At 37.2% G+C, this 16,094-nt stretch overlaps 1 protein-coding gene across 11 annotated transcripts in view; it reads left to right on the plus strand.

The window, feature by feature from the left end:
* LOC100888536 (gastrula zinc finger protein XlCGF57.1) overlaps positions 1 to 16,094 on the plus strand; it is a 34,724-nt gene that overhangs the window by 4,668 nt on the left and 13,962 nt on the right. Inside the window, exons 2-6 of one of the 11 annotated variants that reach the window (XM_030994629.1) lie at positions 2,089 to 2,181; positions 3,294 to 3,398; positions 5,032 to 5,121; positions 8,391 to 8,495; positions 11,594 to 12,537. In XM_030994629.1, the coding sequence (XP_030850489.1) occupies positions 2,094 to 2,181; positions 3,294 to 3,398; positions 5,032 to 5,121; positions 8,391 to 8,495; positions 11,594 to 12,327 (1,122 nt within the window). In that variant the 5' untranslated portion in view covers positions 2,089 to 2,093 and the 3' untranslated portion in view covers positions 12,328 to 12,537. Of the gene's footprint in view, positions 1 to 2,088; positions 2,182 to 3,293; positions 3,399 to 3,800; positions 4,204 to 5,031; positions 5,122 to 6,421; positions 6,527 to 7,008; positions 7,137 to 8,390; positions 8,496 to 8,602; positions 9,525 to 10,496; positions 10,619 to 11,593; positions 12,538 to 16,094 lie in introns of those variants that run through there. The other 10 variants (XM_030994628.1, XM_030994632.1, XM_030994630.1 and 7 more) reach the window with 10 other exon arrangements.

Genomic DNA, 16,094 nt, shown 5'->3' on the forward strand with positions numbered 1-16,094 from the left:
CTCTCCAGAGTAGGCGCTGCCAGAGTCGACTTGCTATGCTCTACAGAATCCGCTGGGACCTGGTAGATATCAAGTGGAAACAACATCTCACTGAATCTACGTCCATCACAAGAGGTCATGGCTCACGTTTCTGGACTCTGTACTGCAGCTCCCAAGTGTACTTTTCCTCCTTCTTTCACCGCACCAGCAAAGAATGGAACTCTCTGAAGAAAGACCCAACAAAGTTTGGCTCACACGAGCCTTCAAAGTGGCATTGAAGGATGTCACCGTCTTGCATGCAGGCAAGCTACTTATTAACTGCACATCACTATACAATGTACATACATTGTACCTGCACCAGAAATCTTGTCTGCGTACTATTGACTGTGCGCGCATCATCCCACAGAGCGTTACCTTCATTTCATGAAGCCTGCACTTTTCAGGAAGAAGAAGAAAAAAGAGTCAGTTTTTGAATGATATCGACGGTTCCGCTGAAATTGCATCTGGCTCCTCTGACCACCTCTATACATAGACTGAAGAACGTCCTATGGGTACTGTGAGGGGAGAGTGGCTGAACAGAGATGAGTGAGATGCGATGGGGTTTTTCACTTTTTACCAGTTCACGTTTTCATCATATCCAATTTGGCTGCAACACTACACTCGATCCTGTTATCTTTAAAATAGAGAGGCCAATACCCGGGCGTAAGGCTTCTTTGCCTACGATTTGTGCGCTCGTCATCCAAGTCAGATTTTGGCTAGATCCAAACATAGGGTGTCTGAACGATTTTTCAATTTTCCCTTTGTCCCATTATGGTTGGATAATTGATTTGTCTATTAAGAAGAACACATTTCAAATTTCAAGACTCACCGATGTCTCTATCAAAAGATACGGTCCACCGAAATCTAGGCAATATTCATCTAATTTTGGTCCAGAATGGACAAAAAATGTGGTACACGCCGAGTTATAATTTTCGCCCAACAGCTGCATTTATAGGCGATATGCAAAAGTAGGGGAAGGGTATTTTCAAACTTAAATCGTATGTTATCTCTTGGGGCTAGCAAAGAAATAAGCACATCAATATATTCCTTACGACTTGAACTAATTATCCCTCGGGGGGGGGGGGGGGGGAGTCGATTCTCAAAAGTTTACCACAGAAACAATGTGAAAATCGCCGTTTTGATCAAGATATTTTTAGAGTTCTGAGACGACCCCCTTTGTAAAAATCTAGGTTACCTGAAATCTGTCTCTGGATTCGATGTTTGTTGTGAGTTTTGTAGACAGCAGCCTGCCCAAACTTTCTGTTATAGGTAAGTAATAGTATCAAATCTTGGATCTGCCCCTGACTTATGGAAGTTACGCTGAGTAACAATGGGTCGGTGAAATGTTGTGTTAACTTAATCCTGGCAAGTCGGTCCGAGTAAGAGGGTGTGGACAGCTAATGGTGTAGGTAAGTCAAATATTCATGAGATATGTACTGCTACAGAGATTAACTTACGCCCACTAGCAAGCCACCGTCTGAACATACATGTAGCCATAGCATGTTAATAAATAAGCCACTGCTCATTCTCTTTGTATGTGAGAGGTTCATTGCAAGAGGGGTTCAAGAGGACATTTTTTTGGGGGGGGGGGGGGCCCAAAATTTTAAAAATTTGACCGATCAACATTCCGTTCCGTTGGGGGGGGGGGTAAGGTCATATTTTTTTAGGTCATCCATTAGGATTTTAAAAATATTTTTAAAATATTTTTTTTAGTTTAAAAAAAAAAAAAAAAAAAAAAAAAAAAAACCCTCAAAACTCAAATGGGGGGTTTCCAGAAAAACATTCAAAAAAACTCAAGGGGGGGGGGGGGGGTTTAACCCCCCCCCCCGGGGTAAGGTCATCCATTAGGATTTTAAAAATATTTTAAAAATATTTTTTTTAGTTTAAAAAAAAAGAATAAAAAAAACCCTCAAAACTCAAAAGAGGGGGTTTCCAGAAAAACATACACATAAAAAAAAAAACTCAAGGGAGGGGGGGGGGTGGGTTTAACCCCAACCCCCCCCCCCCTCCCTCCTGCGTACGTGCCTGCTGGGAAGCATATAGATAATGATGTTTCATATTGTTTCACAGATAACATGGCGACGAAGCATGCTTGTTGGACGTCTGCCTCAAGTACAGATGGAGGAGAGGGACCTCTTCAGTCATCACAGGAACATGATGAAGGTATGGAGTGTTTCAATGTGTTGTGCTGTATTTGCTAATGTTTCTGATGACTAATGACAATTGAGTTCAGTATATATTTATATGCTCTTTCTCATCTTATCTTGAAATAAATGCCCCAGTGGGTGTGATTTCTTTTGTTTTTTGTTTGTGTTGCTTTGAGACTGAAGTTTGTTTATATTCATGAATCAGAACGTTAAACATTAAAATTTCAAAGGTGTGAAGAGTAGACCTATTGCAAGTTTGAAAAACTTTAAACACCTTAAAAAGGAGCTGGACCTTATAGATGGTACCTCTAGCTAGAACATGAGTTGTGCAAAAACAGGAAATTGAGGTGATCCCTTACACCTTTAGATAAAAATAGTTAGGAAGGCTCTCTCTCAAAACGAGAAGAATACCGTAAATAGGCCTATAAAGATAATTTAGTCTCTGCACTGATTAAAAAAATTAATATAAAAGATTTATTCAATACACTGAACAAAGTATTGTGATTCATGAATGTTAGGCATGGGCAATTGAAAATTTAAAGGGAGATTGCTGGCAGTTTCCATGTTCAGAAGGTCATATTTCGCTGACACCAGACTTGACACCAGGCTTGGTGGAAGTACCATTGATGGGTGTACAAGTCTTGCATACAGCAAATCGTAGTTCCATCAAAAAATACCCCACCCCTAGTCTTTCAGAGAATGTAAAATATGTAAGATAATGGCTTTACCATATAAGGATGGGTGGAATAAGCAGAGCATCACATAAGGCCTGTTGCTGATAAAACTGAAGGTGATTGACAACACTTATTATTGGGTAAATGCCCAAATGGTGTCAAATTCCCCAGTGAGAGCCCACTACAATGCATCTCTTATATACAACCTTCATTCTATCACCTTACACATCAAATCATGAAGAAGAAAACAAATTAGTAAGATTTATTAAAAACAAGTCGATCCACTTTATTTGCACCAATACAACCCGGCTCTTAACAGATGCTTAATACATAAATATTCAAAAACACAATTTACATATTCATCAATAACAAAAGTATCCACTTCACTCTGTATTGTAGAAATGATAAGTGTAATGATCAAGAATTTTAATGATTTTTATTTTGACATGTACAGGAAACATCAGTATCAAGGAGGAAGGAGAAGTTGGGAAGGAGACGTGTCTTTCCATTCCAGGTTCAAAAGGATTGAGATATGAGGGTCAGCTTGTAACTCATGATGGTATGCTATAGGTTCTTGAAGGAAAATCAAACATTGAGATATGAGGGTCAGCTTGTAACTCATAACGGTATGCTATAGGTTCTTGAAGGAAAATCAAACATTGGGAGATGAGGGTCAGCTTGTAACTCATAACGGTATGCTATAGGTTCTTGAAGGAAAATCAGACATTGGGAGATGAGGGTCAGCTTGTAACTCATAACGGTATGCTATAGGTTCTTGAAGGAAAATCAAACATTGAGATATGAGGGTCAGCTTGTAACTCATGGGGGTATGCTATAGGTTCTTGAAGGAAAATCAAACATTGAGATATGAGGGTCAGCTTGTAACTCATAACGGTATGCTATAGGTTCTTGAAGGAAAATCAAACATTGGGAGATGAGGGTCAGCTTGTAAACTCATAACGGTATGCTATAGGTTCTTGAAGGAAAATCAAACATTGAGATATGAGGGTCAGCTTGTAACTCATAACGGTATGCTATAGGTTCTTGAAGGAAAATCAAACATTGGGAGATGAGGGTCAGCTTGTAACTCATAACGGTATGCTATAGGTTCTTGAAGGAAAATCAAACATTGGGAGATGAGGGTCAGCTTGTAACTCATGGGGGTATGCTATAGGTTCTTGAAGGAAAATCAAACATTGAGATATGAGGGTCAGCTTGTAACTCATGGGGGTATGCTATAGGTTCTTGAAGGAAAATCAAACATTGAGATATGATGGTCAGCTTGTAACTCATAACGGTATGCTATAGGTTCTTGAAGGAAAATCAAACATTGGGAGATGAGGGTCAGCTTGTAACTCATGATGGTATGCTATAGGTTCTTGAAGGAAAATCTAACAATAATAGCAAATTGCTCTGAGAGAAAGCAAAAAAATTGGATAATAGGATTGGTGAAAGTTAGAACAACATCGTACAAGAAATTTGAAAGTTATGAGTGTTTAAAGTATGATATCACTAAGTCAAAGCAAATCTCAAAATTGGGCTATTTGATTTGACTTTAGTGCACTAATACAAATATATTTTGTATAATATAATATTAAAGGTTTTCTAAAAAAAAAAGACACTCCCAAGTCATATGTTTTGAAAAATTGATGTTTTAGTCATTTTGTGTGTTGGAACAAATGGGATAGTTGTCCAGCAGTTCATCATAGTGACTTTACAAATTCAGCCTATTTGAAGTGCCTATGCATATGTTTACAAATTACAACTTTCGATAATGCATTATCATAACTTTCTTATTTTGTTTCCAATTTCTTCCAAACTTTCACCCGTCTGCTTCTCAGATTTGTCTACTTTCTTTTAGAGTAATTTGCTATCAGGGTTGAGTATCACTTAAAAGGAAAATCAAACCTTAAATCGTTTGAACCCACTAAAAACTGCTTGCAAAGTCCAATAAAATTTTAAAAAAATGAAAATATCCATATAGATCTAATTGCATACATTTATAGATCTATGTCCTTCAATGTTCTTTTCCCTCTGTTTCATTACCATGACATTCATTCTTGGGAGTTATTGGCATATCTTATTTTATTTTGCTATAAAATTCATTCCTCTCTTTATAGCCAATAATAAGTAACCAGATTAAATTTTACTTCTCAAATGATATAAAAATATATTTAATGTGTTCATAACAGGCCTGGTCTTCACCATCAAACAAGAAGTTGACACTGACATGTTTGAATCCCTCTCAAGTACAGAAGGACAAGACCCATCGACTGAACAAGGTATCATGAAGTTATCAAGATAATTCTTTTGTACAAATGCGCGTAGGCCTGAGGGTGGTCAACAACCCCAAAACATAAAAACAAAACAAAACAAATCAAAGGCAAGCATTGCATAAAGTCCAATGTGGTTGGCCTCTGGGGTTTATAGATGCACTCTGGCGCAATTCCTTATTTTAAAGCATTTCAAACAAATTTTGTACCTCATATTATTGAATGGTTTTGGGTGGGAATGAACATTAATCTGTTACTGAATTTGTTAAAACCCCTTGTGGACCCGACACAGAAGTAAATTAGTTAAAGGTAATACAAAGTTTGGGGAAATTTTGAAAATGGCTGGATAGCCATTCTTTAAATTGTTGATATATTTGGATGCCCCTGAGGATGTATTATAAGCACTAGAAAATATAGCCCCTAAGCACTTAATTAAATATCAAAACTTACCGGTGCTCCCGGTAAATTATGATAAATTTCAAATAGTGCCTATACGGCCATCCAGTGGTACCTGCAACCATGAAAATCTCAGAATATGCAGTTGTGATATATAATTTCCAAACGGGAATAGCCGATCGGTCGATTTTAGTCAAGAAACATAATATCTTGACCTTGAGAGAGAGTTATACACAGTGTGTGCGGGCAAGTACAGAATCCAAAGACCGGTGTAATAGTATATTTGTAAAGTGCTTAGAGACATTGTATTAAGCGCTATATAAAAGCTAAATATTATTATTATTATCATTATTTATAATTTCATCACTTTAGACTCTAACAATCACTAAATATTGTAGGATCGCATATGCTTCCAATATGTTCATAACCCCCATACAAAAATTTTGTATTACCTTTAAGATACAATGAAGATATTAACTACTGGGGTATCGTTTCACAAAATCGTCAACAGTACAAATTCACAGACATCCAATTGAATATTTGTAAATGTTAAATTCAGTACACACATTTTGATTGGTTGTGCAACAAAGCGCTACAGGTACTTATTACAATTTCGTTGAAACACTGCCCAGTTTTCTGTTTTGAATGAATTAGTAATTCATTGTTGAGGTTGGCTTGAGGAAGACTAAAATTTAAAGCATGATGACTAGGCCTATATTCAGAAGGAAGGTAACGACTTACTAAGTAAATAGCATTTTCTCTATGTTCCAGTTTAATATCTTTAACATCCAGTTGCACCACAAGCATTGACATGGTCTGAAAAATAGTTAAAAATCCTCCAATAACTAGTAAAAGCACAGCTATTAAAAAGAATGATGTTGAACATTTCTTCTTGATTTCCTTTTCTTTATAGAAATAGTCTATGCCATCATAAAGCAAGAAGACAAAGAAGAGATATTTGAACCTATTACACCTCACGGTGAAGGAGGAGGAGAAACTGAGCAATCAATTCCTGAAGGTATGATCAACAACACCCCCCCCCCCCCCGCCCCCCAGGACAATATTTCTTTCATTTTAATGGTAAATGGATTCCTTAAAGGGAAAGTCCATCCTGATATTAATTTGTTTAAAATAAGATCCCCCTAAAAAGAGAGAAGCAAATAAGGGTTAGGTATCCCTTAAAAGGAAAATCTAACCATAAATTGTTTGAGCGAAACAGAAAGTATGAATGTTTGTCGTGAAAAAGGAGGATGTATCCTTGGGGTACACTCCTGCTAGCAAAGTCCAATTAAATTAAATCTATTTACATACATCTATAGATGTACTGCAATTTTATTTTCCCTCTGTTTCATACAATGACATTCATTCTTGTGAGTTATTGGCACACCATATTTTATTTTCTATAAAATGCATTCTTCTCTTTGTAGCCAATATTAAGTAACCAGGTCAAATTTTACTTCTCAGATGATATAAAAAATATCTTTACTTTGTTCATAACAGGCCTGGTCTTCACCATCAAACAAGAAGTTGACACTGACATGTTTGAATCCCTCTCAAGTACAGAAGGACAAGACCCATCGACTAAACAAGGTATCATGAAGTTATCAAGATAATTCTTTTGTACAAATGCGCTTAGGCCTGAGGGTGGTCAACAACCTAAAAACCTAAAAACACAACAAAACAAATCAAAATCTAAAATTGGAACATGAAAGGAGTATGTAGCCTACTGATGCATGCATTGCGTGAAGTCCAATGTGGTTGGCCTCTGGGGTTTGTAGATGCACTCTGGTGCAATCCTTATTTTAAAGCATATCAAACAAATTTTGTACCTCATATTATTGAAAGTTTTAGGGTGGGAATGAACATTAATCTGTTGCTGAATGTGTTAGAACCCCTTGTAGACCAGACAGTGACGTAAATTAGTTTAAGGTAAACACAAAGTTTTGGGAAATTTTGAAAATGGCTGGATAGCTATTCTTTAAAATTTCGATATATTTTGATGCCCCTGAGGATGTATTATAAGCACTAGAAAATATAGCCCCTAAACACTTCTGCTTTCGAGAAAAATTGAATATCAAAATTTACCAGTGCTCCCAGTAAATTTTGATGAATTTCAAATAGCACCTTACAGCCATCCAATGGTAGCTGCCACCATGAAATTCTCAGAATGTGCAGTTGTGATATATAGTTTCCAAACGGGAATAGCCGATCGGTCGAGTTTAGTAAAGAAAAATTGTTTTTATGCTAAATTAATATCTTGGCCTTGAGAGAGAGAGCTATGCAGCATAGAGAGTTTATTATTTACAATTTCAATTTCATCACTTTAGATTCGATTTTAACCGCAACAACAATCTCTGAATATTGTAGGATCGCACATGCTTCAAATATTTTCATGACCCCATCCCAAAACTTTGTATTACCTAAGATACAATGATGGTATTAACTACTGGGGTATCGTTTCACAAAATCGTCAGCAGTACAAGTTCACTGACAACCAATTGAACAACATGTATGCGTTATATTCAGTACACGCATTTCGATGGGTTGTGCAACAAAGCGCTACCGGTACTTATTACAGTTTTGTTGAAATGCTGCCCTGTTTTATGTTTTGAATGAATTAGTAATTAATTCATTGTTGAGCTTGGCTTGAGAAAGACTAAAATTTAAAGCATGTTAACTAGGCCTATATTCAGAAGGAAGGGAACAACTTCATTTAATATTAGCATTTTCTCTATGTTCCAGTTTAATATCTTGAACATCCAGTTGCACCACAAGCATTGACATGGTCTGAAAATAGTTCACAATTCTCCAATAATTAGCAAATGCACAGCTATTAAAAAGAATGATATTGAACATTTCTTCTTGATTTCCTTTTCTTATAGAAATGGTCAATTCCACCATAAAGCAAGAAGACAAAGAAGAGATATTTGAACCTATTACAACTCAGGGTGAAGGAGGAGGAGAAACTGAGCAATCAATTCCTGAAGGTATGATCAACATTCTTTCATTTTAAAGGCAAATCAAATCCTTAAAGTCCATTCTGATATTAATTTAAAAAAAAAAAAATCCCCCCAATAAGAGAGAAACAAATGAGGGTTAAGTATCCCTTAAAAGGAAAATCAACCTTCATATTTTAACAGGCTAGACCCAACAGTAATTAAAATATGGCTAGGTGAGCTTTTGTTTTTTTAAACGGGAATTTTGATTGAATGTACATTATATATACAAAATGTACTAAAATAGGTTTTTGCGGCCAATTTCAGACTTTTGTCATTCAAATTCATATTCCGAGCATTTGAATTCGTGCAATTCGCACTCGCAGCGTTGAATCAGCTTTCAAATTCAAAATCCGTCATTCAAATTCACTATCCGTGCAATGAAGTGTCATATCACTGGATCCAAAATGACAGTCGGTTGCTTCATCCTTTCAACTCATCAAATATTGTACAAATATCACACTTTTCGTGGCATATTCAAAATATATAAATGCACATACCAAGATATGCCTAAGATAAGACAATTTCAAAAGTTTTGTTTATTTGGTGGTGGAATCGGTGTTATGTCTGAGTATTGTAAAATTGTGTATGCTGTTCTTAGGATGGGTGAAGTATACTTGTTCTTGTAGGGGGTGTTATCCTTTTTTTTTCATGGAAAACTGATGTATTGTCATGACCTGATAATCAATATTTAGCAATTTTATGTGAGTAAAATCACCCAAATTTCAAACAATCATGTGTGCATGCTTCCGCGCAGTGTTGGCATGCCGTTTTATTTTCGATTCATAGTGCCACTTAGGAAATTACTGATTTATTCCAAAAATTAGTGATTTTGAGCCTTGTGATTACTGATTTTCTGTTCTGGAGGTTGGCAGCTCTGTTTGTATTGTTCCCATGTTCTCAAACATGCATAGCCTAGGCTTTTACGTTGATATGTTTTACAGTATGTAATAATCAATATTAAATTAATGTTTTTCTGATAATTTTCATGCAGTGCAAGTAAATCATACGTAAGCTTACGTAAGTAATTCATACAATGCAAGTAAATCCATACATTGAGAGAGACAATTACAATTACAGTTTAGTCCTGAAGTTCATACACCCCAAGAGAGGCGTAGCACAAGAAAACACTGTAGGCAGGTAAGCCTACATGTAAGTCTATGCGTGGGGTGGGGGGGGGGGGGGGGGTATGAGTTGACTGATTCTGAAATTTGTTGTGCGAAATATCAGATAGCATATCAATGAATAATTTAACACCAATTTCAGGTGTTAAAAAACTTATTTCATGATGATAGCAGACAAAATTGACAGATTTTGACAGGTTTCGAGACAGAAATTTGCATATAAAATTTTATGCCAATTTATGATGTCATTAATAGTTGAAGACAATAAAATAATTTTGTCTACCTATTGCTGTATGATGTGCAAAGATCGTTAATTAATTTGGTGGAGATCAGATTTATATCTGCTGAGAACTGGTAAAATATAAGCGCATAATTCATAGACCCTAAGAAAGCGTTCAAAACAAGAAAAACTGCCATTTTACATATCTTCAAATAAGGGGCAAAAAAATAATGTCTAAATGAAATTTTTCTTGGGAACATCTTTTTTTCTCTGATGAAATGGATCACAATGAACAAAATGACACCCAAGAAGTAGGATCATAGGGGGGGGGGGGGTGCACGGTAGCCCCTCTGGCCCATGGACTAATGGCGCTCATATCTGTCAGACTTGACACTCCTGGTACTCCTGATTATTACCATGGCTTTAATTTTCTTCTATTTTGTAACAACTTTTGTCTCTTGCAATATGATTTAAGCTAAACTATAATTGGAAGATCACCTTTTCCTTGCTGAAGAAAGGTCGCCAACTTGATGGCTACGGTCTATTTCTTTCTTCTTCACAAACGAGAGTATTGGTATTTTTTCCATGCTCCAAAGGTTCTTTTGCAGCTGTTTTGAGAATACTGCTCTTATAAACTTGGCATTTCAGGTTTGCAATTTGTTTGAGGCTGTTATCAGTTCACTTGGATGTTTGATGGCTGTCTCCTTCTCATTCACCTTCATCTCGACATCCATCAAGGTTGATTTTGCCTTCTCTGATGAGGTGTGAAGGTACTGAAATTGTTGCGAGTTCATCACAAACTTCAGTTATTTTAATATCAGACTTTCTGAGACTTTCAATAGTTATGAAGCGTTGATCATGATGATCAAGTTTGTGGTGAATTTCATCAAATTATTTGAAATTTCATGTAATTTGCTACTACCATTGTTTGAGAGTGCCTCCTTGGAGTCATTAATGTCTAGAAGCTCCTTATGCTATTGCTGTCTGTTTGGGAGGCATTGTAGTACTACTAGCTAGCCTAGCCCTATATAGGGTCGACACTAATTACTACGTCACCACAATCACGATTATCACACCGGTATTAGTATCAATGCATGTACGCAGTTCACTGAACGTTTCATCAAGTATGGGACCGTAGTAGATTATTTCGAAGATCCAACAATATCTATCAAGTATCAACAGTCTGCACAAGAATGGTAGCTAAATTCAATATTATCGATTCATATGTATTACCATTCCGTATTCAGCACCCATTCATTCATTATGGTAAACGGATTTTGCAGTTCTCTTCCTCCTTATTGGCAATATATTCTTGAAGAAAGTAATTTTATCGTCCAAGTTTTAACAGGAGTCTGCCAGTCATATACCGTGTACATGATAAAAAATACCCCTAACTTTCTTAATTTCTGGATGTCTGCCCAACAGTTTAAACCGAATTTGGATAAAATCTTTAATATCAACAAAACTGCTGGCAAGTTCCAGAGTTCTGTTTAGGACCAGATATGGTTTAATTCATTTTCTTTGACTTACACACTATATGAAAGATTTCAATGTATCCTGTCAAAATTGATGTATGCGAAGTTGACTGTATTGAAGGTTTTAACCATTACATGATAGTCTGCATCTAGGCAGACTGGATACGCCATGTGATATTTCTTTACTCTATAGGGATTTTTAATTCTGGCATTTACCAGAGCTCGGCCTTCTCTTCAATAAGGATGTAATTACTTTCTTTTCCTCCCCAGAGTTGGACAATGGACAAGACAATAAACACCCACATATAACATCATGCAGTGGAGAGAAGTCCCATCTGTGTTTACATTGCAGTAAGACATTTACAGATGAGAACACTCTTATACTACATCAGAAAACACACCAGGGCGAGTATGAGCTAAGAAGCCACCCTAGAACACAAACTGGAGGGAAAATTTTCAACAGGGGAGAAAAGCCTTATCAACGTCCCAATTGTGATAAAGGATTTCCTGAAAAGAATAATCTTAATCGTCACCTTAGAACACATACAGGAGGGAAACCATTTAAGTGTTCTCAGTGTGATAAGGGATTTTCTGTAAAGACTAATCTTACTGCCCACCTTAGAACACATACAGGAGAGAAACCCTTTAAGTGTCCCCATTGTGATAAGACATTTTCTGTAAAGACTATTCTCACTAACCACCTTAGAACACATACAGGAGAGAAACCATTTAAGTGTTCTCAGTGTGATAAGACATTTTCTGTAAAGACTATTCTTACTGTCCACCTTAGAACACATACAGGAGAGAAACCCTTTAAGTGTCCCCATTGTGATAAGACATTTGCTCAAAAGTCTGTTCTTACTAACCACCTTAGAACACATACAGGAGAGAAACCCTTTAAGTGTCCCCATTGTGATAAGACATTTTCTCAAAGAAGTCACCTTACTAGACATTTAAGAACACACAGCCTCAACGAAAAAGCCTCAACGATGTTCCCATCGTGATAAGACGTTTTCTCAAAAGAATGAGCTTACTAGCCACCTTAGAACACATACACAAGAGAAACCTTTCATCTTTTCCCAGTGTGACAAGGCTTTTACTTGCCAAAGTAATCTAGGAAAGCATCTAAGGACGCATACAGGAGAAAAGCCTTTCACTGTTCCTATTGTGAAAAGGGTTTTTCTGAAAGAAGTATTTTGGATGGGATTATATTTAAAAAAAAACATATTAATGAGTAAATTAACATCTTTGCTGCATTTCATAGGACCTTTAATAGACACCTTAGAACACATACAGGAGAGAAACCATTTAAGTGTTCCCAGTGTGATAAGACATTTTTTGTAAAGACTAATCTTACTGCCCACCTTAGAACACAAACAGGAGAGAAAACCTTTAAGTGTTCCCAGTTTGATAAGGTTTTTACTTGCTAAAGTTATCTTACTACCCATTTAAGAACACACAGTGGAGAAAAGCCTTATCGATGTCCCAATTGTGGTAAAGGATTTCCTGAAAAGACTATTCTTGCTGCCCACCTTAGAACACATACAGGAGAGAAACCCTTTATATGTTCCTAGTTTGATAAGGGTTTTCCCTATAAAAGTACCCTATATAGACATTTAAGAACACACAGCCTCGATGAAGAGCCTCATCAATGTCCCAATTGTGATAAAGGACTTCCTGAAAAGAATAATCTTACTCCTGACCTTAGAACACATACAGGAGAGAAACCATTTAAGTGTTCTCAGTGTGATAAGGGGCTTTCTGTAAAGACTATTCTTGCTGCCCACCTTAGAACACATACAGGAGAGAAACCCTTTAAGTGTTCCAAGTATGATAAGGTTTTTACTTTCCAAAGTTATCTTACTACCCATTTAAGAACACATACAGGAGAGAAACCCTTTAATTGTCCCCATTGTGATAAGACATTTTCTCGAAAGGCTATTCTTACTAACCAACTTAGAACACATACAGGAGAGAAATCATTTAAGTGTCCCCATTGTGATAAGACATTTTCTCAAAAGACTAGTCTTACTACCCACTTTAGAACACATACAGGGGAGAAACCCTTTAAATGTTCCTAGTGTGATAAGGGTTTTCTCTATAAAAGTACACTCATTAGACATTTAAGAACACATAGCCTCGATGAAGAGCCTCGATGAAGAGCCTCGTCGATGCTACCATTGTGATAAGAGATTTTCTCAACAAAGTACTCTTACATGTACCTCTCATGTAAGGACATACATGAGAAAAGCCTTATCAATTTTCCAAGTGTGATAAGGGTTTTTCTCAAAAGGCTAGGCTTACTAACCACCTTAGAACACATACAGGAGAGAAACCCTTTAAGGATTCCAATTTGTGATACAAGTTTTTCTCCAAGAAGTACCCTTATTTGACTTTTAAGAACACACAGTGGAGAAAAGCCTTATCGATGTTACCATTACGATACCAGTTTTTCTCAACAAGGTGATCTTAATTTTCATATTAGGACACATACATGTACTAGAAAAAAAAAATGAAAATGTTTCGATTGTAATATGAGATTTCTATCAATTGGATGTTATTAGCCAGCTTGGATATATATTACAGGTAGGAAACCCTTTAATTGATCCGTTTGTGATACAGCTTTTTGTGAACAAGGTCATCTAACTTGTCATGTTAGACACACACACACAAGAGAAAAACCTTATAAATGTAGTGATTGTAATAAGAGATTTTTTTTTATAAAAGGATGTTACTAGCCACCGTAGAACACATACAAGAGAGAAACTCGTCAAGCGTTCCTAATAAAATAAGGATTTTCTTATGAATGTGAGCTCACAAGGCATATAAGAACATAAATGTTCAGATTGTATTAAAGGCACACTGCCATACTTGTAGCTACTTAATATAATAATAATAAATTATATTTCTATAGCGCATTATACAAGGTATGTCTCTATGCGCTTTACATTGTATTACAAGCTTAATTAATTACATACATCTACTATTGAACTATCCTCAAAAAATTCAAAAAATCTGACAAGATCTTAACTAAAATAGTATAACAGTAACTAGATAGATATTCATTCTTAAATAATGATACAACAATTATGGTTCAAGATTTTATTTATATATTACAAGTTGTAGGCATATACAATTTCAATTCAAATTATAGATTAATAACTAATTCTTAAAAAGGTAGGTCTTAAGTGCAGTCTTGAAGGTCTGGATGGAAGGTGCAGTTCGAATGGCGAGCGGTAGAGAGTTCCAGAGGGTGGGAGCATTGAAGGTGAAGGAGCTACGGCCGTAGTACTGGGTCTTAAAACGAGGAATCTGGAGAAGATGTTTGTTCTGGGATCTGAGAGCACGGGAGGGTGTGTAGGTGTGAATGAGTTCAGACAGATAAGAAGGGGTAGAGTTAGAGAGAGACTTGTAGGTGAGAAGTAGGATCTTAAAGTGAATCCGCTTGTTGATTGGGAGCCAGTGGAGGTTACGGAGAAGGGATGTGGTAGAAGTGAGACCAGTTGCTTTCTCTGTGATTCTGGCTGCGATGTTTTGAATTCTTTGAAGCTTCATCAGTTCGTTGGCAGGAAGATTAGGAAGAAGTGCATTGCATGTGTCAAGTTTGGAGGTGACGAAGGCATGGATGAGAGTGAGAGTTGTCTTCCGGTCTAAAACCCTACGAATTTGACCTATCTTTCTGATGGATGACATGGCAGAGCGACACACCCCTGCGACATGAGATTTCCTAGTGGCGTGCTCATCGAATATGATTCCCAAGTTCCTAGCCTCGGCCTTGGCTTCAATAACTGACTCACCGACTGTTACCGTAACAGAGGGTGTTCTTGGGAGGAATCTGGAGGAAAAGTGAAGAACTTCCGTTTTTCCGTCATTAATTTTTAACTTGTTTAAGCCTGCCCAGGAGCGGATGTCAGCTATGCATCTGTTCACTCGAAGAACGGCAGATGCTCTCTCTGATGGGTCGAAAGACAGGTAGATCTGAGTGTCGTCAGCATATAACATTGACTGAATTCCATGCTCAGATATGATGTCATGGATTGGGGCAGTGTACAGGGTAAACAGCAGCGGTCCAAGTACCGAACCTTGGGGTACGCCGCATGTGTCCTCTACTGGTCCTGAAGAAGCAAGGCTCACTCTTACCACATGATTCCTTCCTGCAAGGTAAGAGTGGAACCATTTCATTGCATTTCCTGAAACTCCAAAATTCTCAGAAAGTCTCTCCAGGAGTATTGGATGGTCTATAGTGTCGAACGCGGCCGTAAAATCTAGGAGTACGAGGATCACTTCTTTATGGGTGTCTAAGGCCTCTAAGCAGTCATTTTCTACGCGTAGAAGAGCTGTTTCTACACTATGGTGCTTTCGGTAAGCTGACTGTGTTTTAGGAAGTAAGGCATTTTCTTCAAGGTACTCTAGAAATTGCCCCATGACAGCCCTTTCTATTACCTTCGACATGTAGGGGATGTTTGAGATTGGTCTGAAATTCTTGAGTTCGTTGACTGGTAGATTCGATTTCTTAAGTTTTGGAAACACTATAGCGTGTTTCAAGGCTGTGGGAAATATGCCCATCTGGAAACTCAGGTTGACGAACTTTGTGATGAGAGGAGCAAGAATAGATGTGCAACGCTTCAGGAGGATGGTGGGCAAGGGGTCCAAGGCACAGGATGCTGAAGATGAGGTCTTAATGATTGACAAAACCTCGTCCTGTGAGACTTCGTCAAAATTCATGAAGTGATGATGGGTTGATGAAGAAATATCAGCCGAGATGTCTTCA

Source organism: Strongylocentrotus purpuratus, unplaced genomic scaffold (genome assembly GCF_000002235.5).
Source record: "Strongylocentrotus purpuratus isolate Spur 01 unplaced genomic scaffold, Spur_5.0 spur5_scaffold_21, whole genome shotgun sequence".
Taxonomy (NCBI): domain Eukaryota; kingdom Metazoa; phylum Echinodermata; class Echinoidea; order Camarodonta; family Strongylocentrotidae; genus Strongylocentrotus; species Strongylocentrotus purpuratus.